This window comes from Bubalus kerabau, chromosome 18 (genome assembly GCF_029407905.1).
Source record: "Bubalus kerabau isolate K-KA32 ecotype Philippines breed swamp buffalo chromosome 18, PCC_UOA_SB_1v2, whole genome shotgun sequence".
NCBI lineage: Eukaryota > Metazoa > Chordata > Mammalia > Artiodactyla > Bovidae > Bubalus > Bubalus kerabau.
Genome location: NC_073641.1, coordinates 3814236 through 3837607, shown reverse-complemented (window position 1 = coordinate 3837607; position 23372 = coordinate 3814236). Strand labels below are relative to the sequence as shown.

At 47.7% G+C, this 23372-nt stretch overlaps 1 protein-coding gene across 2 annotated transcripts in view; it reads right to left on the bottom strand.

Annotated features, from left to right (window-relative positions):
* DOCK2 (dedicator of cytokinesis 2) overlaps nt 1–23372 on the bottom strand; it is a 452311-nt gene that overhangs the window by 43489 nt on the left and 385450 nt on the right. For both annotated transcript variants that reach the window (XM_055555142.1, XM_055555143.1), the window contains exons 34-36: nt 13315–13400; nt 5866–6022; nt 3453–3493 (exon numbers count right to left, since the gene is read on the bottom strand). In XM_055555142.1, the coding sequence (XP_055411117.1) occupies nt 3453–3493; nt 5866–6022; nt 13315–13400 (284 nt within the window). The remainder of the gene's footprint in view (nt 1–3452; nt 3494–5865; nt 6023–13314; nt 13401–23372) is intronic.

Here is a 23372-nt window from a genome sequence, read left to right as displayed (position 1 = left end):
TTAGACATTCAGGTGGAGGCATTGTAGAAAGAATCTACAATTCAACTGTAATGACATTCCCATCTCCTACCCTTCTGCAACGTGATGATCTAGTTCTGAACCCTAGGATGACTACGGTTGAAAGATCTTAAGAACAGGACAGGATCAGAGGAAGGGAGTTTCAATCAGTTATTTGATACATAATGTGTATAAGTGAATCAACTTCTCTGTGCCTTAGTTTGCTCATGTGTAAAACGGTAGTGCTCACAGAACCTACCTATAGGGTTTCTGGGCCTACAAAGGGCCAAGCAGACCCTGTAGAAAAGGCTCTGTGAGTGACAGCCAGCATTGCTACCAATAAATGCCAGTATCCACTGAAAGTGATTAGCCTGCAGCCGGCAATGAGCAGTGGCAGCTATTATCTATTATCATTGTGCATCAGGTTCTTCTACAAAACATTCTCTCCTGCCACTGTTGGAAGCAGAATCCAGAGCCAAAAAGCCATTGCTTTGGTGACCTGCATGTCATCAGGAGCATTTTTTAAGCCCAGCTCTTAGCATTTTGGTGAAGGGAAGCTGCTGTGATGCGATGCCCTGATCCTTCCTCTGAGAGGAAAGGCACTGTCTGTAATGGTGCCAAAACTCTGCCTTGGCTATCTAACTACAGGGAACAAAGGGCTTCCCAAGCATCTGCGCTCAAATCAGGTCTCAGTGCTCAGGGTTAGATTTCCTGTTATAAGAAAATTTTCTGCACAGAATGTCACCCAAGGAGGAGCTAGGGTTTAATGTCCTTGGCTACATAAAACGTGGCCAGTGGGCCAAACGGAGGCTGCCTGAACTCAGGGTGGGGACTGCCAAAGATTCTCAAGGGGAGAAAGGTCAACTAGTGGTTTCTGATACTAATGAGCTAGTGACCTTTTGCTCATTTATTTGTTCCATCAGCAAAGTTGAACTGAGCACACAGGCTGTGCCAGGCATGAGAGATAAATGGTGGCAAAAGCAGACCCCATTCGTTCTCAGAGGTTAGCATTTATAATTTAGAAAAAGAGACAAGCATCGACTAAAGAACCAAAGAGGTAATTGCAAAAATATAGTTGTGGCCGATGCTGGGAGGAGAGGTCTATGGGTACTGTGAGAGAAGGTGTCATCCAGACGGTGCTTCCGGAAAGCTTTCCCGAGTATGACACCTGGGTTGGGATCTGAAGATAAGAGGACACATTGGGGGAGGCATTCCAGAGAGATTGTACATTCATCCATTCCACTAATGGGTGCTTTATATATAATATCAATTCATCCTCTCAACAATTTTTCTTTAGATAAGAAAACTGAGACAGACATTAAAGTAGATAGAGCTAGAAACAGGTAGAAGCGGGATTTGACACCAGCTGTTTCTGCCTTTACAATCACTCTTCCCCACTTAACTTTCTGCTGATCAACCAGCTATCGTGAAATTGCACGTAGCCTGCACGTAAGGAATGTGCAGCTGTGGTCAACTTTTAGAAACCCCTGGGTACACAGTCACATCCTATCCTGTCTCCACCTTCTTGTCCTTGGTCTCTGATCCCTGATGACTCGGTCCAAAAAACTTGAAGAAATTGGTCCTAGGGAGAGCTTCTCTGCTGCTTTCAACTCCTTAACTGACCAAGATACTCCCTATCCTTTGTCAACTCAAGGGTTTAGTGAGCAGCCACAGAGCGCAATGGAAGACACCCTGATGGGCCTGAGTTGGCGGAGGGGTTCAAATGCAAACAGATGGCAGATGGGCAGCTTGAGTGAGGTGGAGGGGCTGAAGCCTGATGGGGAATGGAGACCATGGGGTGCTGTGTCCCATCTAAAATGCTGTCGCCTAGCCCAGGTGGTGGTCCTCAGGACGTGTGGGCCCAGTGTGGCCATACCTTTGAAGTTTTTCAGAAGAGGGAAATTGTGAGTTTTATGTAACATCTCTAGATTTTTAAAATTTGGCAACCAAGTAAAAATGTTTTTAAAATACTATGCCTGCCAAACAGGACAGATTTTTCAGACTATATCTTATTTACAACGTCTGGTGTAGGCAAATGTGGTTTTCCTAGATTACTACTATAGGATTCACATCTATAAAGCTTATGGAAATCTGGGATTCTCCATCTGTGTTTCTAAAATGGGAAGAAATGAAAAGAGGTTGGGGAGGGAACCAAGGGCCAGACACTTTACCTGTAGCATCTCATTTAATCCTCAGAACAGAATGGAAAAATTCTACATGGGGTAACCCTAGCCCAAGGACACCGAGTGATTTTTCCAAGGTGACGGAGGATAATAAGTAAAGCCCCAGGTCCTTTGGACCCAAAGCACAGTGCTTCTGCAGTGAGTCATGTCTAGTGATGTTACAAATACTGTCCAAGCTCCGGACAATCTATGGAATTATCTTTTTTCCAAATGATAGTTCCTATTTCTGGAATAATGCTAAAGTACCTAAAAATATTTGCAGTAATAGCAGAGTGAGTTTGGACATGGAGTCTGGTCTTCAACTGAATGTGTCAGAAACCTTGAAAGGGCCTTGGTTGTTAATCTTACAGTCAGTTCTACTTTGTAGGCCTTTGTCTCACAAGGAGATGCATAAAGATATACGTCCAAGAATTTTGCCATTGTGATATTTATGATAAAAAAACCTGGAAACAATGTAAGTGTTCAACAACACAGGACTAGCTATATAAATTATGGTATACTTTGGAATGAGAATTTTATAGTTTCACTAAAAATTATGCTGAAATACATCTGTTGACATAGAATTCTTGTCAAGCAAAGAATAAATTATGAGCTATATGATCCCATTTTTTCAAAAAATAGTCATGCATAGAATTTGACCTATATATAAATATTAAACAGTCTGGGAGTATGTATAGATTATGGTTATTTAAAAAGAGTTTTGTTTTGCCTCTTCTTATTTTATGAGGATTTTGGGGGCAATAACTATGCATTATTTTTGTATGAGTAAAGTAATTAAAAAAAAACTCTGAAGGAAAAAAATGAGATTCTAAGAAACACTGACAAGGGACTTCTTTGCCTCAGGTGAATGTCCCCCCAAAATCCTTCATGTGATTTTTCAAATAAGTGTCTTTTAAATGCCTACAAAGAAGCTGCCATCATACATCTTGGTAATTTTTTCCCTTTGAAGTTGGGCTAGCCAATGATCTAAGTATTTGCCCTCCAAACCCTGGACTAGGGCTTCACATGCCAGCCTTGTAACAAATACAAGGGCAATTCAGCAGCACAGTTCACAGCAAAACAGCACGGCAGGTCAGAGAACTCCAGGTGGATTTGGGAGGCTGATTGCAGGAGCATGGAAAGAGTTGAGTCCAAGAAGATGGACAGGAATCAGAAGGTCCGAGTGTCAATAAGATGTGCTTATATCCTGCTGAAGGCAGTGGGGAGCCATAGATGGATATCTAGCAGAAGAGTGACACAGCAGGTTTGGGTTTTAGAAAACAAAAATCTTACCTTATATACATCTCTTCCCGATTATTATCTTTGTAGAAATTCTAGAGAAGGGAGGAAAAACAGTGCTGAGTGTTTTTCTTTGCAGAACAGCAGGGGTGGAGGGCATTGTAGTGAGGATGAGAGGAAACGGCTATTTACTATCTGGGCAAGATGGGAGCAAGAAATTTACTTTCCTGAATGCACCAAACTGCTTATTCTGACTTGACAGTCACTTCCCTGATCCTTAGACTATAAAGGGACAGAGGAAGTATCCCAGCCATCACACAGGAGGTGCAATCCAGCTACTTGCTGCATTGAGAGATAGCCTTTCGAGGAGACTGATTAAGTTTACTTTGACAAGTCTACTATGAAAGGCAGCCCAGCTTGATCTTTAAAAGCTCCGATCCTGCACTGAGGAGAACCTGAGTTGGAATCAGAGTAATAGCAACAGCCAGAGTAACAGTAACATTAATCACAACAGACCCCAGTGATGACGACAGAGCATAACTTTCGACAGAACCATCAGGAGCTATGCCGAGATTCCACAGGCAAAAACATCTAAACTAGGCAATGCCTATTCCATCTCAAGGCTCACGTAGACCAGCGGTTGGTCTGGAATCACGTGCATTTTAAGAAAAGTCCTTACAGGTTTTGCGTCAGGAGGGTACGATCTCACACTTGAGCCACACCTGGAGAAGATCCAGGTTTAATTCAGTGCACCTCGGGCTCTCCGAGGGTGAGACGGTGTGTTCCAGGGCACAGGCAGTGGTTGGCAGAGATCCACTAGACCTGCAGACAAGCCCACCCCATCCTGTTCTTCGTGATATTGTGTTTAAGCCACACCCAAAGTCAACAAGGTGTGCTTAAATTCTATGCTGGGTTTCAACTGCTTACAGACCTACCTTTCCTAACTTTCTCTCAGGTCAGATTCTGTCAGTTGAAGGCCAGTTTCTTCAACCAACTTCTACCTCTCCAATGACAAGAAACTGCTAAACTCCTAGAAAACCCCTCCTTTGTACCCTTTATGTAAAGCGGGCCGTGTGGAGTTATTAGCAATGAATTTCTTTCTGCTGTAAGCAGGAATTTTAACTCCCCTTAGCATTTCAGAAAATCAATGGCAATATCTAGGGCATTTAAAGAGTCCACTTAGGGCAATCGGAGGGCACACAACAGAGCTCTGGGCTCACAGTTTATATTGCTGGCACACTGGAGATGTCGGGGGGGTTGATGGACTAGATGCCATGCGGTCCTCTGGCCAACCTTACTCATGTTAGTTCCCTTAGGGTGGGCTGACCCGGTGAATATGAAGCACTGTTGCTGCTCTAGCTGTCTCATGACCACATCACAGGACATCGGAAGGGGAGACTGGGAGCTGGCCTATGGCAGGTCGTGTGGTACAGGGGTGACGAGTCTGGGTTTGGAGTTAGCTGCTCTGGTTAGCTTGTCCCATAGTACTCTTCTGTAAATCCTAGTTATGGGCAGTACTTCATTCCATAAGATAAGGAAACTAACACCCAGCGAGCAGTTAACCAGGGCTCAGACCTGCACTCTTGCCCGGAAAATTCCAGGGACAGAGAAGCCTGGCAGGTTACAGTCCACGGGGTTGCAGAGTCAGACACAACTGAGCGACTGAGCACACCCACACAGGACTGCATAACCTATGAATTAGGTACTATCATTTTTACCATGTAACAGATAAGCAAACTGAACCTTCAGAAAATTTCCTTGGGTATTCTATTAATTATCCGAGGGAGGGTGAGAATAGGCTGTGTGACTCCAAAGCTCATACTCTTAACCTCTTTACACCGCCGCTTGCTTTCTCTGTGGTGCGATAAGTGGCAAAGGAGATACTGCCATCCCTTGGTATCTTCAGGGTCACAGTGCCCGGACCACCACAGATACCAGGATACAAGGATGCTCAAGTCTCTTACATAAAATGGTACGTTAATAGTATTTGCATATAACCTGCACACATCCATATACTTTAAATCATCTCCAGATTATTTGTATTTACTAAAACAATGTAAATGCTACATAAACAGTTGTAAATCCAATGTAAATGCTATATAAACAGTGGATAGCATCCAGTAAATTTACTTTTTGGAACTTGGTGGATTTTTTTCCCCTGGTGCTTTCTGTCTGTGGTTGTTTCAATCAGTGCATACCAAACCCCTGTCCATGGGGTTGCAAAAGGCCAGGGAGAGCTGACTACGCTCATTCCCATTTCATGCATATGATAAACTGAGGCACAGAAACGTGACAATGATTGACTTCAAGTCACAGAGCTGGCAGATGTCAAGAGAGGGATTCCCTCTCCTGTTTTTCTGATTTCTAAAGCCCTGAGCGAGGCCTCCCCACCCAGAGCAACAGCAGAACCCAAAGTCAGACCAGCCCCCATGACTGCCCTGATTGGACAAGGGGAGAGGGCACATACCAGCAGGTTCACCGTGCAGCTCATGCGGTTGTCTTTGCTCTCATCCGTCATGACGCCCCGGTAATCTAGCAGCTTCTCCAGGAGGCCTTTGACCAGGTTCACAAAGTTTTCCACCGACTTGTAGATGGTTGGGTGTTCCGCAGCACACTCCATCAGGCTGCCGCACAGATGGGAGGGTAGTGAGCTCAAGGGCCCGGGAGAAGGCACGCTGGGGGTGGGGCGGGGTGGGGCGGGGATGAGGGGCGGGGCCGGGGGCGGGGTGGGTGGAGTAAAAGCCAAATCAATCTGTGAATCCAAGTTCCCTTGGTTCACTGTCTCCTTTTGTTCCTTTATTCAGTCATTATTTATACACTGATTTGGGGCTTCCTGTCTAGTCATACCTATGGTTTTTCCAGTAGTCATGTATGGATGTGAGAGTTGGACTAGAAAGAAAGCTGAGCGTCTAAGAACTGATGCTTTTGAACTGTAGTGATGGAGAAGACTCTTGAGAGTCCCCTGGACTGCAAGAGATCAAACCAGTCCATCCTAAAGGAAATCAGTTCTGCATATTCATTGGAAGGACTGATGCTGAAGCTGAAACTCCAATACTTTGGCCACCTGATGCGAAGAACTGACTCATCTGAAGAGACCCTGATGCTGGGAAAGATTGAAGGCAGGAGGAGAAGGGGATGACAGAGGATGAGATGGTTGGATGGCATCACCCACTCAATACACATGAGTTTGAGTAAACTCCAGGAGTTGGTGATGGACAGGGAAGCCTGGTGTGCTGCAGTCCACGGGCTCGCAGAGTCGGACACAACTGAGCGACTGAACTGAACTTGGGGCTTCCCAGGTGGCGTTAGTGGTAAAGAACCTGCCTTGACAGGTTCAGCCGTAACAGACATGGTTGGATCCCTGGGTTGAGAAGATCCCCTGGAGGAGGGCATGGCAACCCACTTGGGTATTCTTGCCTGGAGAATCCTGTGGACAGAGAAGCCTGGCAGGCTACGGTCCGTTGGGTCGCAAAGAGGCAGACATAACTGAAGCGACCTCACAGGCACATTGACCATACAGTGTAGAAAGTATTTAAAATTTTCCCCCACCGACAAAATGAGAAAAAATAAAAATAAAATTCTAGTGTGGGCAGTGGTGTGGGGAAATAATTACTTTTATAGACCCATTTTGGGAGTGAATCAGTACAACTTTCTGGGGTAGCAATTTTCAAAGTACCTGTAAAAATTGTAAAAATACATATCTTTTGATCCAATAATTCTATTTGGGGAATCTATTTTACAGAAATAACCCCATAAGTAGGTAAGGGTGCATTTATAATACTTAGAAATTGTGTCTAATAGCAAAATAGTTGGAACCATTTTAAATGTCCAATTAAAGCACATTCACAAAATATGATTCAATGAAGCCATTAAAAAGTCTCAGAGATCAATGTTTTGACACAAAAATCTCTATAAAATATATAGTTGAGAAAACCAAATCTCAGAACAATATTTGTTTTTTAATTTAGCCATCTTCCAAAGAACCTACCATGTCCTAGGCATTATTCTAAACAGCTTACAAATTTTAACTCATTTAATCTACCATCACAATCTTATGAAATATTTGCTGATGGGGAAATTAAAGCACAAAGAGGTCAACTAATTTGTTCAGGGTTGCACAGTTGGTAAATATTAATAACAATAGTCTGGCTCCAGCATCTGCCCTCACACACCAAATGCTGTATGTGAGTGGAAGTGCGTGTCTACTTCATGTGTCTTTGTGTGTTTATAAATGTGACCATCAGGAGGCATAAACACCAAGCTCTAAACACACACTGCTTCAGACAAAGGGTCTAGGTGGAGGAACAGAAGAGGACAGTGCTCACTTTTCAATGTAAAAGTTCATATGTTATTTGGACAGGTTACAACATTTGTCGTAATATTAATATTCTAAATCTTAAGAACAAAAACTAAAATGGTGACATTCCTTAAGTAACTATTAGTGCTAGGCAATATGCTAGGGTGGGGGTGGGAGAAAGATATAAATATACATATATATATACATATATAAGGAATTACGCCTGCTCTTAAGCGGCGCACAGGCCAGGTGAGGAGACACAGATGGACTGCAGTTTTGCTTCGTGATTACTTCTCAGTCGCTTATTCTGCACCGTGCGTATGCACTCAGTTGCTAAGTCGTGTCTGACTCTGCAACTCCATGACTGTAGCCTGCCATGCTCCTTTGTGTACAGGATTTTCCAGGCAAGGAATCTAGAGTGGGTTGTCATTTCCTTCTCCAGGGGTCTTCCCACCCCAGGGATTGAGCCCATGTCTACTTCGTCTCCTGCATTAGCAGGTGAATTCTTAACCACTGAGCCAGACACTGTCTAATCACTTTTTCTTAATAAATAATAACGGTCATTCTGATAAGTAAAAATGATTCCTCTTATTTTGAAGATGAGGTAATCAAGGCTCAGAGAGGTTAAATGTCCTTCCCAGTATCACTCTGCTAGTAAGTGGTGACCTTGAGAATCAAGACAATCACTTCAGTGTTTCTCTGCGAGAAACACTGGTGTGTTCTCAGGCATGTTGAGTAGGCAAACACTTCTCAGGCTACATCTGTTTCTGCCTACTCTGCCCGCAGCAGTTTAGGTCCCAAGAGTTCCTAGGAGGGGGAAAGTAAGGAAGGCAAGGACTCTGGAGGGTCATTTTGCCCAGAAGCCAAACCAGACTGCAAGGAGATGACATCTCAAACTGTGGCTGCGATCAGACAAATCCATCTTCGCTGTAGGAAAAGCACCTGTTCCCTGCTCTCAAGGAGAGATGCAAATTGCTCTGTGATTTAGCCCTGTCTGGCTCAGTCACAGCTGTGCCTCACTCCTTCTGGGATGGTCACTTTAAGCCTTGTTTTCAATCTTAATGACAGTGCATTCACATTTTGTCCCTGTGTTTGGGGTGTGATTTCTCACAGTCCCCCTGGTAGAAGACATCTGAGGCTGTGAGCCCGGCCAGATCAGTGGCTCTCTGTCCTGGCTCATGGTAGAGTCCTAAGGGGAACTTCTACAAAACTCAAGATCCACCCAAGGTTGACGTCTTTGTATCTCTGGAGATGAGGGTCAGCCAGCAGGCAGTATTTTATTTCTTTTCTCTAGGTGATTCTAATGTGCAGCCAATATTAAGAACCACTGGTTTTCTCTGCTGTTTTGCAGACTTAAATATGCTCAGGGATCACCTGGGCACTGCACTCATGATTCTGATTCATCAGATTTGGGTTAGGGCCTGAGATTCTGCATTTTAACAAGCTCCCAGCTGATGCTATACTGTTGGCTCTTTGAGAAGCAAGGGTTTAGAAAAAACAAAAGTCTTGGGTTTCTGACTCTATTTTTCAGCTACAAGGTAAGAAGACTGCTTATATGGTCTAGGGTTGGTGAGACGGATAGGCAGATTGGTTTGAAATAACTCATCCACCCATCATTCATCACCATCCATCTAGCCATCTGTGTGTTCAACATGAATTCTTCTGGGAACTAGGGATTCAGAGATTTCAGAAATAGCAATTCACTGACCTCCAGGAGTTCGCAGTCTAGCAGTGAAAGCAGATATAGAAATAAAAACTAACCATAATTCGTGATACTATTATTTACTGAGTACGTGTGTTCCAGATGTTGTGCTAAGCTGGCTTTATTGATTATCTTGTTCAATGCTCACATAATCTCCTTGAAGTAGGCATCATTATCACCCTCAATTTGTAGGCTAGGTTTGAGGCCCCCATGAGGCTGGGTTCTAATCTTGATCCTGCCAAGGTCACACACTTTCTTTCAAGTCCAACAGTGGAGTGTAAGTGACAAGGAAAAAGAGCTGTGAGACTCTCAAAGTGATGCGGTAATCCCTCACTTGGTGGAAGGAGGGGTGGCAGGACACTGGGCACCCGGCATCTGTGCTCCTGCCCCGGCGGGGACGGAGGGGGCTCACACTCTCCGCAGAATGGTTTGCATTCAGGACGGAAGGTCTTCAGAGGGAGGAGCCCGGGCCCACAGCCTCTGTCAGTGCTGGACTGGACTCTCATTTATTCCTTTAAAGACTGTGTATGGTGTGCTTCTTATGACAGGTCCCCTTTCAGCTGAACTGGTTTGAGATCTAGGCCCCAGAATACACTTTTCCTGTCCCCTTCAGGCTTCTGGCCTCCTTGCCCCTTCTAGAAATATTCGCAGGCAGATGGAATGCAGGAGGGTCCATTTAATGTGGGACTCTCACGTTAAGACAGATGTGGACAACGGGAGTGGGCTCCAAAGCCAGCTCTATGGATGGGGAAGCCGAGATCCTGTGTACAGCTGTGCACGCACAGGAGCATAGGAACACTGGAATTTAGCACCGCTGCACACCCTAACACTGGTGCCTTGACTCCGGGTTTCAATGCTGCCAGAGGAGAAGCCCTGTTCCACCCACAGAAGTTGCCAGGTTGCGTGCCCTCCTGACTGTCTGCTCAGAGTGGGCACTATGTATTAGCGGAGGCCCTGAAAGATGGGAGGAGCTGGAAGAGAAATGATACATAGGCTCATGGCTTCAACTCATTATACCAGTATCCACCTGATTGGGCTTCCCAGGTGGCTCAGTTGTAAAGAAACTGCCTGCCAATGCAGGAGGCACAAGTTCAATCCCTGGGTCAGGAAGATCGCCTGGAAGAAGAAATAGCAACCCACTCCAGTATTCCTGTCTGGAGAATTCCATGGACAGAGGAGCCTGGGTGGCTACAGTCGATGGGGTCACTAAGAGTCGGACATGACTCAGTGAGCACACACATGCATCCACTAGACTAATGACAATAATAGCTACTATTTCTAGCAACCTACCAGGCATCACAAACTGTAATAAGTACTTTTCATGACGTGTCTTGTTCATTCTCAATAAAAGCTCTCAGAGTTGGATGGTATTTTTATCCCCAATTTGCAGCTAAGGAAACTGAGGCTCAGAAAGTCAAAAGGAAGGAGCAGGGACTTGGTCCCTGGGTGCTTGATGGGGTCCTGATACTGTGGGTTGGGCTTGATTAGCTTTGAAAAATCATTCACACCTCTATTTCAGCAGAAAAATAATGAGCTGTTTTTAATTTCCTTGACCTCCAAAGACTCCTTTTATAAATAATCACTCAGGAAGGATTGGAAAATCCTGTTGATCATCTGAAGACTGGCTGCAGGGCCCCATCCGCTTATATGAGTGGAAATTGCCAGCACCATCCCTGGTTTCACTTCTGGTCAATATTTAGATTTTCCTTTCTTGAGCTTTAAGAAAAATATTAACACGGGCAAAATGTCACCTCCTCCCTGGACAATCAGTCTCAATACCCAGCGAGGAGCAGAGGAAGGGTGTCTCCTCCAGCTGAGTGGGCTCTGCTTTCCCGGTTGTTTGGTGAGGGCTGTGCATGGTGACAGGAGGGGCACGGCCAGCTGGGGTGGTGCTGCCTGGGAGTCAAGTCTGTCCACTGGGCTCTGCCTGCTGGGCCGGGGAGGGAGGGTCATGGCGAGGGTCAGAACAAGACCTTCAGTGTGCTTTTGTTGTTAAAGCAAAAATTTCCTAAGAGGATTGGGGAAAGAATTCAAGATTGACTATGTATCAGAGAATCAAACAAATCAGGGAATCTACAAATAGGAGGGAACATGGGATGTGTGAGCCATATTCCTACACCTTAGGAGAAGCCCTCACTTCTCATGGTGTCAGAGATAGACTCTGGGAGTTAGGAAGCAGATCAAACAGCATTTATTCAGCTTCTACCTGCTGTGTCCATTCTTCAATATAATCACAGGAGGCTTATTATCCCCACTTTACAGATGGGGCACACTGAAGCCAAAGCTGTTACATGATTGGTCCAAAGGTGTGCAGCTGCTGAGTGGCGGAACCAAGATGAAAATCCTCCAACAGCATACAAATGATCAATGTGCACATGAAAAGATTCTCCACATCATTAGCCATGCAGGAAATGTTAACTGAAATGACAATGAGGCATCATTTCATATCTGCTTGTGAAGTGAAAGTCGCTCAGTCATGTCTGACTCTTTGTGACCCCATGGACTATACAGTCCATGGAATTCTCCAGGCCAGAATACTGGAGTGGGTAGCCTTTCCCATTTCCAGGGGATCTTCCCAACCCAGGGATCGAACCCAGGTCTCCTGTATCGCAGGCAGATTCTATACCAGCTGAGCCACAAAGGAAGCCCTCATATCTGCTAGGATGTCTATAATTGGTAAGAAACATATTAACAGAGGGATGTGGAGAAATTGGAACCCTTGTATATTGCAGGTAGGAATGTAACTGGTATAGTTACTTTGGAAAACAGTTTTATGGTTCCTCAGAAGGGTAAATATAGAGTTGCCATATGACCCAGAAATTCCACTCCTCGTTATACACCCAAGAGCACTGTGAACATGTGTCCACACAAACGTTTGCATATGAACGGTCATAGTAGCATTATTTGTGATAGCCCAAAGTAGAGGCAGTCTAAGTGGTCATAAGCTGATGAATGGATAAACAGCATAGGGTGTATCCAATCAAAAGAAATGAACTCTGACACGTGCTACAGCCTGACGAACCCTGAGAGCATCTACAGCCACAGAGGACTGTGTGTTGTATAATTCTAGTTATATGAACCTTCCCGAATAAGCACATGCATAGAAACCCCAAAGACGGGGAGGCGATGATGGCGAAGGGGTATGGGCTTTCTTTCAAAAATGTTCTAGAAGTGATTGCGGTGATGGTTGCACAGCTCCGTGAACACACTAAAGCCACACTGGCCGTTTGTATGCTGCTGGAAGATTTTCATCTTGGTTTCACTACTCGTCACTTTAGGTGAACTGTCTGCTATATGAATTATATCTCAATAAGCTGTTAAAACATCGTCCTGAGCCCAAGTTCCGGGCTCCTAGGTGCTGTCCACTGCCCACTGCCTCACGAGGCCTCTGTGCTGGAGTTTAGCAGAGCTGGGTTCAGTCCCTGCTTGTCCACTTGACTGGCTTGACCTAGTCTCAGACAAGACACTTCCCTGAGCTTTAGGGGCATTGCTGTGAAATGAGATCAAACAGAGAAACTCAACTAAAGGAGACAATACAGAGAGATCACTTAATGAGTTTCCACAGATCGTGTGCACTCCAGATCTGTTGACTGTGATCAATATCTGTCAAAGATTAAAAAAGGAAAAAGGAAAAGACAGCAAGAATTATTCCACAGGTAAGAGACAACAAAAGTGAACATCCTGGTGGATTATTTCCCTCTCCGCTACACAGCAAAGTTTCTTTTATCACCTGTTCCATCAATATCAAAGAAATAGCCACTGCAGAGAGATGTGAGATTTCTTCCAAAAATGGAGTTTCTCCAATACCCACGAGCCTCCGGATTGGTCTCCAGGGGAGGACAGAGCCCCTGGGGTCCTGGGCCCTCGGGCCTCAGGCCCACCCTCCTGGTTCCTCCCGCTCTGGGTCCTAAACTCACATTGACTCCAGCAGCTGCATGTACTGCTCGTCCCCTCGGCCACCTTCCACTTCATGGTCCAGCTTGAGGATGATTTCGTTTTCAAACTGAAGAAGTAGGAGATGAAAGTCAACAACCACAATGTTAGAAGGCTGAATGTTGAAATTAGTCCATTCAAGACTCTAACCAGAGCTTCAGGGAGCTTTTATCATTTCCCAGGCTTCCCAGGTGGTGCTAGTGATAAAGAGCATGCCCGGCAACACAACAGATGTAAGAGACTTGGGCTCAGTCCCTGGGTCAGGAAGATCCCATGGAGAAGGGAATGGCAACACACTCCATTACTCTTGCCTGGAGAATCCCACGGACAGAGGAGCCTGGCGGGCTACAGTCTATAGGGTTGTGAAGAGTCAGACACGACTTGGTAACTGAGGAGCAGCAGCAACTCCCAGGTTTAGTGCTGGAAACTGGGAATGCATTATGAGACAGGACGCTACACTTGCCTTTTAGGAGTTCCTTGGGAGTGGAGAAGAGCAGTAGATAGTTAAGTGCTGGAGCAGAGAGATAGGCATATGAAAGAGAGAGACAAATAGAGGGAAGTCTTCAGGGAAGGCACACAGCCCATGGCATTTGACTTTGTTCTCAGGTTTATGTTGAAATTTTTCAGGAGAAAGGAAAGAGAAAAGACATTCCAAGCAGAGGGTATGGGCAAAGGCTCCAAGGTATGTGACAGAGCACTGATCTTCAGGAGGTGGCGTGCTGGCATGATCAGCTATTATTTCTGCATGCCTAGCATTCCTTTTTTTATACTTGGATAATCATATCCACCTTAAGTTCAATTTGTGGGACTTAGGTGGGCTGAACACATCTCCCTAGCTCCAGGTGTGGGTACATGACATAGGCTAAGCACCTGATCAGTGTCTTTCATTATCCAGACCCTACAGTTAAGAAGGGCCCAGATCAAGCCAGTGAGACTCAAATCTGAGGTTTCGATGGCACTCTTAGCAAAAAGAAGTCTTTCTGCTTAACTTGAAGATTGTAAGCCAGAGGTTGCTGGGGAGGAACACAATGAAGGAGTCTGCCTAAGAATGACACCAATGTAGTGGAAAGCAGAGAGGAAGGGATAGGAAGAGATTGAAACCTGACGATATTTTCGAGCTCCTGAATCAAGCCACACCTGAAGCTATAATACTTACGTGAACTGATGCCTCAGAGAGTCAAGACTGGTGACATCTGTAAGAGATCAGACTCTCGAAGGGAGGGCTTCCCGGATGGCTCGGAGGCAAAGAACCTGCCTGCCAGTGCAGGAGACACGAGAGATGCAGGCTCAACCCCTGCATCGGGAAGATCCCCTGCAGAGGAAATGGCAACCGGCTCCAGTACTCTTGTCTGGGAAATCTCATGGACAGAGGAGCCTGGTGAGCTACAGTCCATGGAGTCACAAAGAGCTGGGCATGACCGAGCATGCGTAGTTAAGTGGCCTGAAAGCACCTAGACACCAATTCTTGCAATGAGGAAGCCAGTGTGTATTTTGTCTCCCATGTTCAATGTCAAGAAACTTTTCACCCAGTTGAGTTTAGGGCTCAAAACATTTTGAAGGGCCATTCAGTGTCTCTTACATGGCTAAAATGCAAAAATGGTTTGCAAACTGTTTTAATATCATGCCTTGATGAGTCCATCCAAATCATGCGATCCAACTCATCACTCATTTTACTGCTAGATAAGAAACTGGCACTTCAAGAAGGGAAGGAGGCTCTTGGTCAAGGTCGCTAACATTCAGGGAGCCCTTAGGCATTCCTGGGTCCTAACTCAGCCTCTTTACATTTAGTCCTCACAATAGCCCCATGAGGTCTGGAAGTCAAGGGTCACCTTTAAATGCTATCATGCATTGAAAGCAGCCAGCCCCACCCTCAGAGTGTCAGTTATTAGTACAGATGAAATAGAGGCTCAGAGAGTTTGAGTGGCTTGTTTAAAGTCCCAGGTGGATGGCAGAAATCTTCAGGCAAGTGCTCTGCAGTGCACAAAAGATCAAGCCCAGTTTAGTTGGCTGGAATCCTTTAGGTGATGGAAGACAGGGACCAGATTCGCTTTCTCCTTGGTTCACATATCACCTGTGGGGATGTTGTTCCCTCTCTTCTGTGTGCTAAGGGCCAATGCAAGGACCAGAAACTTGTGCTCGTTCAGTTTGTGTTAAGAAAAAATCTCCTATGTTTCCACAGTTGAGGAAGATTTAGGCAAGGAGATACACAGGTCTGGAAAGATGGGTAGGACTGTGATAAACATGAAAAGGAAGGGCATTCAGATTGGGGAGGTGGGGATGGACTGAGCAAAGGTGTGGAGGTGGGACTATGGAGACAAATGAGGAGAACAGTTCAGCTGGAGCATAGAGTTCAAAAAAGGGTGGAAATAAGAACAGAGCCGCAGGTATGGGGGCCAGTGTGGTGAGGGTCTGGGCTGCCAGTCTATACAGAATCATGCCCCTTATGTGATGCATTTTGTTAAGCCTGTTGTATATGTCAATTGTCACCCAAAGTCAGGCTGGCATGATTAGACATGTCTACTGTGCTGAGCCCAGGTAGGAAGAGAGACAGCCAAGGGACCACAAGGGAAGGTGCTGATGTTATGTCAAGGGGGTAAACAAGCACCGGCTTTAAATGTCTCCTCCATCTCCTTCACCATCTTGGGAAAATGAGTAGGTCTTTCTAATCCTCAGCTTCATAGTTTATATCAGGGCTCAGCAAACACTTTCTTAAAGGGCCAGTTAGTAAATATTTTAGTTAGGCTTTGTGGGTCAGTCTCTGTCACAAATATGCAATTTCTGTGTTGTGGTACCAAAGCAGCCATAGCTGGTATAAAAACAAATCAGCACGGGGATAGTCCAATAGAGCTTCACCAAAGAAAAAAGTGGCAGGGCTGATTTGGCCTGTGGGGTTGTATTTGCTGATCCCGACTAATATAACAGGCATAGCTGTGGTACCTCCTGCATGGGGTTGTTAGGGAGGCTGGGCACATTTTATTTACAAAGCACTAGGCGATTGCCCAGGCTCAAGTGTGCACTGGGTTTTCTTGTCATCTTATGATTACTGCTAATGTTATTGTTATTACTGCTGAATGTTACTGGAAAGCAGCTCTCAGGGAGAAAACCAGCTTTGCTGAGCTGTTCAGTGGTAAATGCTGGCATGCTTCCTCCTCGGGAGATGAACTTTCCTTTGGAGCCGAGAAGTGGATGGGGTAAATAAGCACTTGTCTCAGGGTCACAAAAGAGCCCAGAGGGAGGGAAATTACAGGGTGCCAGGGATGTGCAGAGCTGACGATGCCAGCCACGCCTGAGCCCTCCGGGGCGGGTTGGAGAGGGGAGGTTTCAGTCAAGTACATCCCAGGGCAGACTCTGGTCCTTTGGGCTGCTGGGACCAGCGGAGGGCTATGCTTGAGAGTGGCTTTGACCACAAGCTTTGGCATTAAATAGACTTGGTTTGGGGCTTCCCAGGTGACACAGTGGTTAAGTATCCACCTGCCAGTGTAGGAGACACGGGTTCAGTCTCTGGGTTGGGAAGACCCTCTGGAGTAGGAAATGGTAACCCATTCCACTATTCTTGCCTGGACAATTCCACAGACAGAGGAGCCTGATGGGCTACAGTCCATGGGGTCACAAAGAGTTGGATATGACTGAACACACACACGCACACAGACTTAGTTTGAGTCTTGCTTCAACTGTTTTTCCTACCACATGACCTTGAGCAAGTTAGTAAGCCTTTCTGAGGCTCAGTTTTCTCATCTTTTAAATGGAACTTTTATAGTGTTGAGGGGAGATATCAATGGGAAACACATGTGAAAGGCCTGGCCTGGTGTTTAGCACGTAGTAAGTGCTTGACATTTGTTAGTAATTGTCATTATGCCATCATTGACACTGTCCTCATCGTTAGCATCTTAATCTCATTTAACCTTTACAACAGTCAAGGGAGATGGGTATCATCATCCCTGCTTTATAAATGAGGCAACTGAGGCAAGGTGGGACCTTTGCCTTGGGTTTCAAAGGATGATGTACTTGACTTAGGGTACACCCAAGGGTCCCTTAAACTCCCAAACATATACTACATTATGTCACCATGATAGGCCTTACTCCCAACATTGCCACTGTGTAGAGCGTAGGGAGCAGCCCCAGCTTCTCCAAATTATTTCCATTTCATCCACAACTAACAAGATTGCATCACATCACTGATGCCTCATCCCACCCTGCAAAGCAGGTATTTGCTAAGGAGCATCTGCAGGTTACTTCTGCAGAAGTTGGATGCTACAGGGACTTCCCTGGTGGTCCAGGGATTAAGAATCTAAGGACCAACGCAGCAGACATGGGTTCAGTCCCTGGACCAGGAAGATTCCACCTGCCGAGAGGCAACAGAGCTCATACACTGCAACTACTGAGCCCCTGCGCCACAACCGCGGAAGTCCGCGTGCCCTAGAGCCCATGCTCTACGAGGAGGAGCCCCTGCAGCGAGAAGCCCATGCCCCACGACTAGAGCAGAACCCTCACCAGGCCGCAACCAGCGGAAGCTGCGCGCGGCAAGACCCGGCACTGCCAGAAGTGAACACACGATGGAAAAAGGATCGTGCAGAAGCCTAACTTGAACCTTCAGTGCTGAGGAGAAAAGAAATGAGCTCTCGGAGCTCGACTCCCTCTTGTGGCCGGGGGACCTACACGGCCTCATGCTTGTGTCATGCCTTCCCGGAACTGCTTCCTCTGTCTCTCCCGACTGCTTTGGAACCTCTCAGCTTTGTTCATCATCTTGTTTGCCTACATTTTTTTTGTTTTTTATAGGAGCCCCGCCCCACCAAAGTGTGAAATTTAGGGGACAAGAGCTCTTCTTCAAAGGAAGGCCTTGACTATGACATGGGAGGGGTCAGAGATGGTGACCAGCTAGGGTGGCACAGAGATAACAAGGAGGAGAGTGGCATCCATATGCCAGCCTGGGGTCTTCTTTGCTGCCAGCTGTCCTGGGGTGGTCAGAAGCCTGCCTGGGAGGAGCTGGAAAGGACAGCGTCATGCGAAGTGGGGAGGCTGGTGGGAGTCAGTGCGGCTTCCTCATTTTCTCTGAGTTGTCCCATCACTTCCTGTTTCATTTCATACTTCATGAAGCTTGAGTTTGGTATTATGATACCATAATAATGCTATTATTATATGCATTTTGTGGATGAAAAACAGGCTGAGAAAGTTTAAATAACTTGCTCAAATTTATTCAGCTTATAAGCAGCAAGTCTGCCTGGCACCAAAGCATACTGTCCAGAAGACAGTAGATGCTCAGTACATGTTTATTGAATTGATTTGCTCTTTTCCACATGCTGTTCTCAGCCATGTGAATCACCAGTTTATCCCATGCCAAGACTCAGTCTCAGTGGAATCTGCCAAACTGATATCTTTGTTCATTTATTCATTCCACAAGCAATTATTGCATTCCTGCAGTCTTCCAGGCACCGTTTTGTGCATTCTCAGTCCTGTCAGCCGTGTCTGGCTCTTTGTGACCCCATGGACTGTAGCCCGCCAGGCTCCTCTGTCCATGGAACTGTCTGGGCGAGAATACTGGAGTGGGTTGCCCAGCCCTTCTCTAGGGGATCGTCCTGACCCAGGGGTCGCACCCACATCTCCTGCGCCTTGCGCACTCCAGGTGGGTGCTTTGCCACCAGTGCCCCTGGCAAGCCGAGGTGAAGGCACTGTCTTAAGTGCTGCAGTCAAATGCTATTGTCCCTTCCTTCTCTGAGAAAGGGATTCTCTCCTTCTGAGAGAGGAAGTCCCTCCTTCCTGCTGAGAGCTCAGACACTCATGATGATCAGGACAGAATCCTGCTCTTCAATCTGCCCATAGGTAACCACTCGACTCAGTCTCTGCATCGCGGGACCTCCACTCCTTCCCACAGATGTCATCTGAAAAGACCATAGCCTCTCCCTCCACAAAGAATTTGCCGGCAAGACAACCGGTCTAACCATCCCCTGGGGTTGCTCAGGCAGTAGTGAGCTACCCTCGTTATCCTGCATTATAAAAACATTCGCTGGAATGTTCCTCTCTCTGTCGAGGCTCTCCCTCTGAAACGCTGTGGGACGGGGGTCTAAGTGCCTGCAGTCACACTGAGAGCACTGACATGGCCCCTATTACATCCATGTTGGGCGCTTGACAGGCGCTGAGAGTCCCGGGCCTCAGGGAACCGTGCTGGCCCTCAGAGAGCTCACGGTCTTGACATGGAGGCAGACGTGTGAGCACACTGCCGTGCTCTGGGGCAGCGGCGCCAGACCTGAGCCCTTCGCAGGCAGGATGAAATGCTTTGCACGCCAACTGCAGCAGGACCACTGCAGCTACAGCGTGGCCAACTCGAAGCCCCTCTTGCTGACACGTCCCAATCCAGTGGATGTGAATTCCAGCCCCAGGTGAAGACAGAGCCCCTGAGATGGTCTGGGGTGGAGTGATATACTCATGAGCGGTAAAGGGTGTCAGTCAACAGCATCAGCTATTTCACTGTGGTTAGAGGAGAAGGCAGGGGAATCTGGTGACGAGGCTGCAGAAGAAACCCTGCTCAGACAGACCGCCCTGTGAGCCTCCTCCCCCCGGCCCCCCAGAGCCTGCCCCCTCCCTGCCCCAGTCCCACCGTGCACCCGCTGCTGGAGCACACCTCTGTCGCCTGCATCCAGATACTCCACTGCCCCCAGGAAGCAGGACAGGCTCTCTCCAAATGGGAGGCCACAGCTGAAAGGTGACTAGGATTCATCAGGTGAAGAATCAGAGGAAGAGCCCCGCAAAGGCATGGCAGCAGGAGAACTATGAGACACTGGGTGTCAGGCCAGAGGGCCTGCTGTGCGGGGGAGCAAAGGTCCTGCTGAGTGCTCCTGTGGGTGCTGCTATTTCCTCTCACACCCACGTTTTAGAAAGGGGACCTTGTCGCTCTCTGGGCACCCAGTTCTCTTATCTATTGGCATCAGGTGTGGCCACAATGCCGCGTGGGTTTCAAACCCTGGTTCTGGGTTGTTCTCCGGGTCTGGCCATCAGGGTGGTGTGGAGCTCAGAGGGCCTGGCTTCCTCCCTCCCCTGGGGATACCGTCTTTGTGTGCTTACTCTGAGCCAGGCAGGGACACCTGGCTCTGCTCATCCCACACTGGGCTCTGGTCCGCACGCAGCTGGTGTGCACACAGGCAGCTGCCCCATTAGTCAGCCCGACTCTCCTGTTTCTTTTGATAAGGCAGAGATGAAGAGAAGCAATTGGGGAAGGAATTTACAATGAACACAGGCGTGGAGCGAGGAGCTAGGGGACGACCCCATTCATGGAGATGAGGCGGCTGCGTGCCAAAGGGGTGCCATTAGGGCAGGACAATCACACCACAGGCAACCCTCAGAAGCTCTGAGGCCACTGGACACGACTGTCAGGCTGTTGCCCAGGGAGGACCCGGGTTAGCTTCTCTTTCAGACACTGTGTGGCGTCAGTACTGGGAGTACTTCTTTTGCACACCTGCTCCAGGACATCTTCTGAGCCCGCTGGTGCCCACCCCACTGGGGAGATCTGAGGGGAAGCAGAATGCCCTCATCCCACCCAGGGTGCCCCTCCCATGTTCCCAAGCTTCACGGACTTCGCCTTAAAAGGTGGCAGATTCCAAACAACCTTCAAACATCCATCTGCAGCTGCGCCTTCCACCCTCCCGCACCCCCAGCCCAGCTGGCTGGCTATGGTCTCTTCCTCCATCTGCATTCCTCACCTGATTTCTCTACAGGCTCCCTGTAGGCAGACGGCTGGTCACCAGCCTTGGGGACCAGAGAACACCTGTGAGTCCCTGAGTTGGAAGTGCACCCTCTTACACTGGGATCGTCACAGCTAACTAGTGTCTTTCCTCTTAGAACCTCTTTCCTCTTAGAACTTTTCCAAAGTGATTGGCACATCCGATAGATGTTTCTTGCCGAAATGAATCTGAGAAATTCAACAGGTCTGTTTATTGGGGGACATCTCCATGCCTTGGCTCCGTGCGTTATGCCCCCTGGAAATCTGTAAGTGGGGCTCCGACATGCAGGGGCTTCCTGAGGTATTTAACCTCCCGTCCCTCTTCCTGGAGCATCTGGTGGAATCAGTGCTCCGTTTCATGAGCAGGCATTGCTTCAGAGGGCACCACCATTCTCTGTCAGCCCGCATTTACTGCGATGAGGCCAGGGGCTGAGCAGTGCAGTGGACGCAGCCTGGCTTGGGATCCTAGGGACCTGTGCGCTGCAACCTCCGCTCTGTGTCTTTCTCGTATGGCTAAGGGTAAGTGACTTCACTTCTCTAGGCTTCAGGGTTTCCATCCTAATATCGGGATGGGAACTTTCCTGGTGGTCCACTGGCTAAGACTCTGCATTCCCAACGCAGGGAGCCTGGGTTCGACCCCTGGTCAGGGAACTAGATCCCACATGCCACAACTGAAAGATTCCGTACGCCACAACAAAGCCCGAAGATCCCGCATGAGGCAATGAAGGCTCAGCAGAGCCAAATGAACAGATACACGCGTGGGATGCTGCTGCTGCCTACCTCACAGGGTTGTAAGCAAAAGATGGCATGAATTAATGCATGGAAAGCACTCACAGGGATTGACACGGAGTCCACACAGTTAATGCCAGTCATTGGCATTATCATCAGCATCACTTTTTTGACATGAAGATGAGGCAGAAGCAGAAATGAGTGTAGTGTAAGTATCTAATAACGATACTTCAGACAGCTGGAATGACAGAGGAGTAGAGGGCAAAGGTCTCTTAAAGGATGAGCTCTGGGGAGGGCTTTGCGGGATTCAGAGGCACATAGACGGTGCTGGCAGGCAGGACCACGAATGTGGCTGAGAAGCAAAGGAAGAGGAACAGTAAGAGGATGCTTGCCAAGGCCACACAATTCAAGTGAACCGTGGAGATGCCTGGAGAACAGGTGGGTAGGCGGAGAGAGCCAGAGAAAACGCTGGAACACTGGCTGAAGGCGAGCAGGGAGGACCTGGAATGCAGGCAACAGGGTTTGCACTTCATTGGGTGAGGAACCAATGAGCAAAGGAAGAATAAAGTCCAAAAGGATTTTAAGAAAGAGCAGTTTGGAAACTGCTGCCCTTTAAGTCGCTTCAGTCATGTCTGACTCTGTGCGACCCCATAGACAGCAGCCCACTAGGCTCCTCCATCCATGGGATTTTCCAGGCAAGAGTATTGGAGTGGGGTGACATTGCCTTCTCCATTAGAAGGCACTTAGATACCTATTTTAAGAAATTTTTTTGGTGCAGGATGTGGTATAGAATGAGAGACAGGAATGCCAGGGTGAGGAGGGAGTCCAACTAGGGGAGCACCAGAAGAGGAGGGGCAGGGAGGACAGAAGGGTGAGACCTGAGGGCCTCGCATCGCTGAGGCAGACTTGACGGGACACAAAGACCAACCTCCCTAAACCGGGCCTGACTTCTGAATGGAGCCGGGACCCTGTTGTGGAAACCAGGGCTTACTTCACCAGCGCAAGTGACTGGAGTGGCTGGGCCCACCAAAAGGGCCTCATTCTTCCAGTCCAATGGGATTTTCAATGAAAACGTGTGACTAGTGGCCCCTGCATTTGCCCCAAGTGGCTCCCTCCCTGCGTGCGGGGGAAAGCCCCACTTCACCCCGCCACAGCTCTGCCGGGCCCTCCTGGGCATTGGGGTCTGCGCCTCTGCTTGCTGACCCCCTGACACGTGGCCAAGTCTGATGTTCAGATCTTCTGTGTTATCTCAGAAGCAGAAGTGCTGGGCCAAGGTGGGTCTCAGGTGTGTGCAGGGGGGAGGAGGAGCCCCTTGGAATGCACCCTGAGGGGGCTTCTGCAGGGAAGTAGGATTCCTATCCTTTAGAGAAAGGGACCACACTGATACCCAGCTAGAAAGTGTATTTTAATCTTGGCCTCTTGCGGGAAAGCATGATACAACCCTGACCAAATCCGCTCTGCCAGCTCATTCCAGGCATGTGAATCAATGTCCCCAGCCTCCCAAAAGCCTCTGAACGAAGCCCAGGCAGATGGAACCAAGGTATCATTATGGGGAAATGGGCTGGGGATTAGGGATGCTGGCCTGAGTTTCCAGCCTCATTT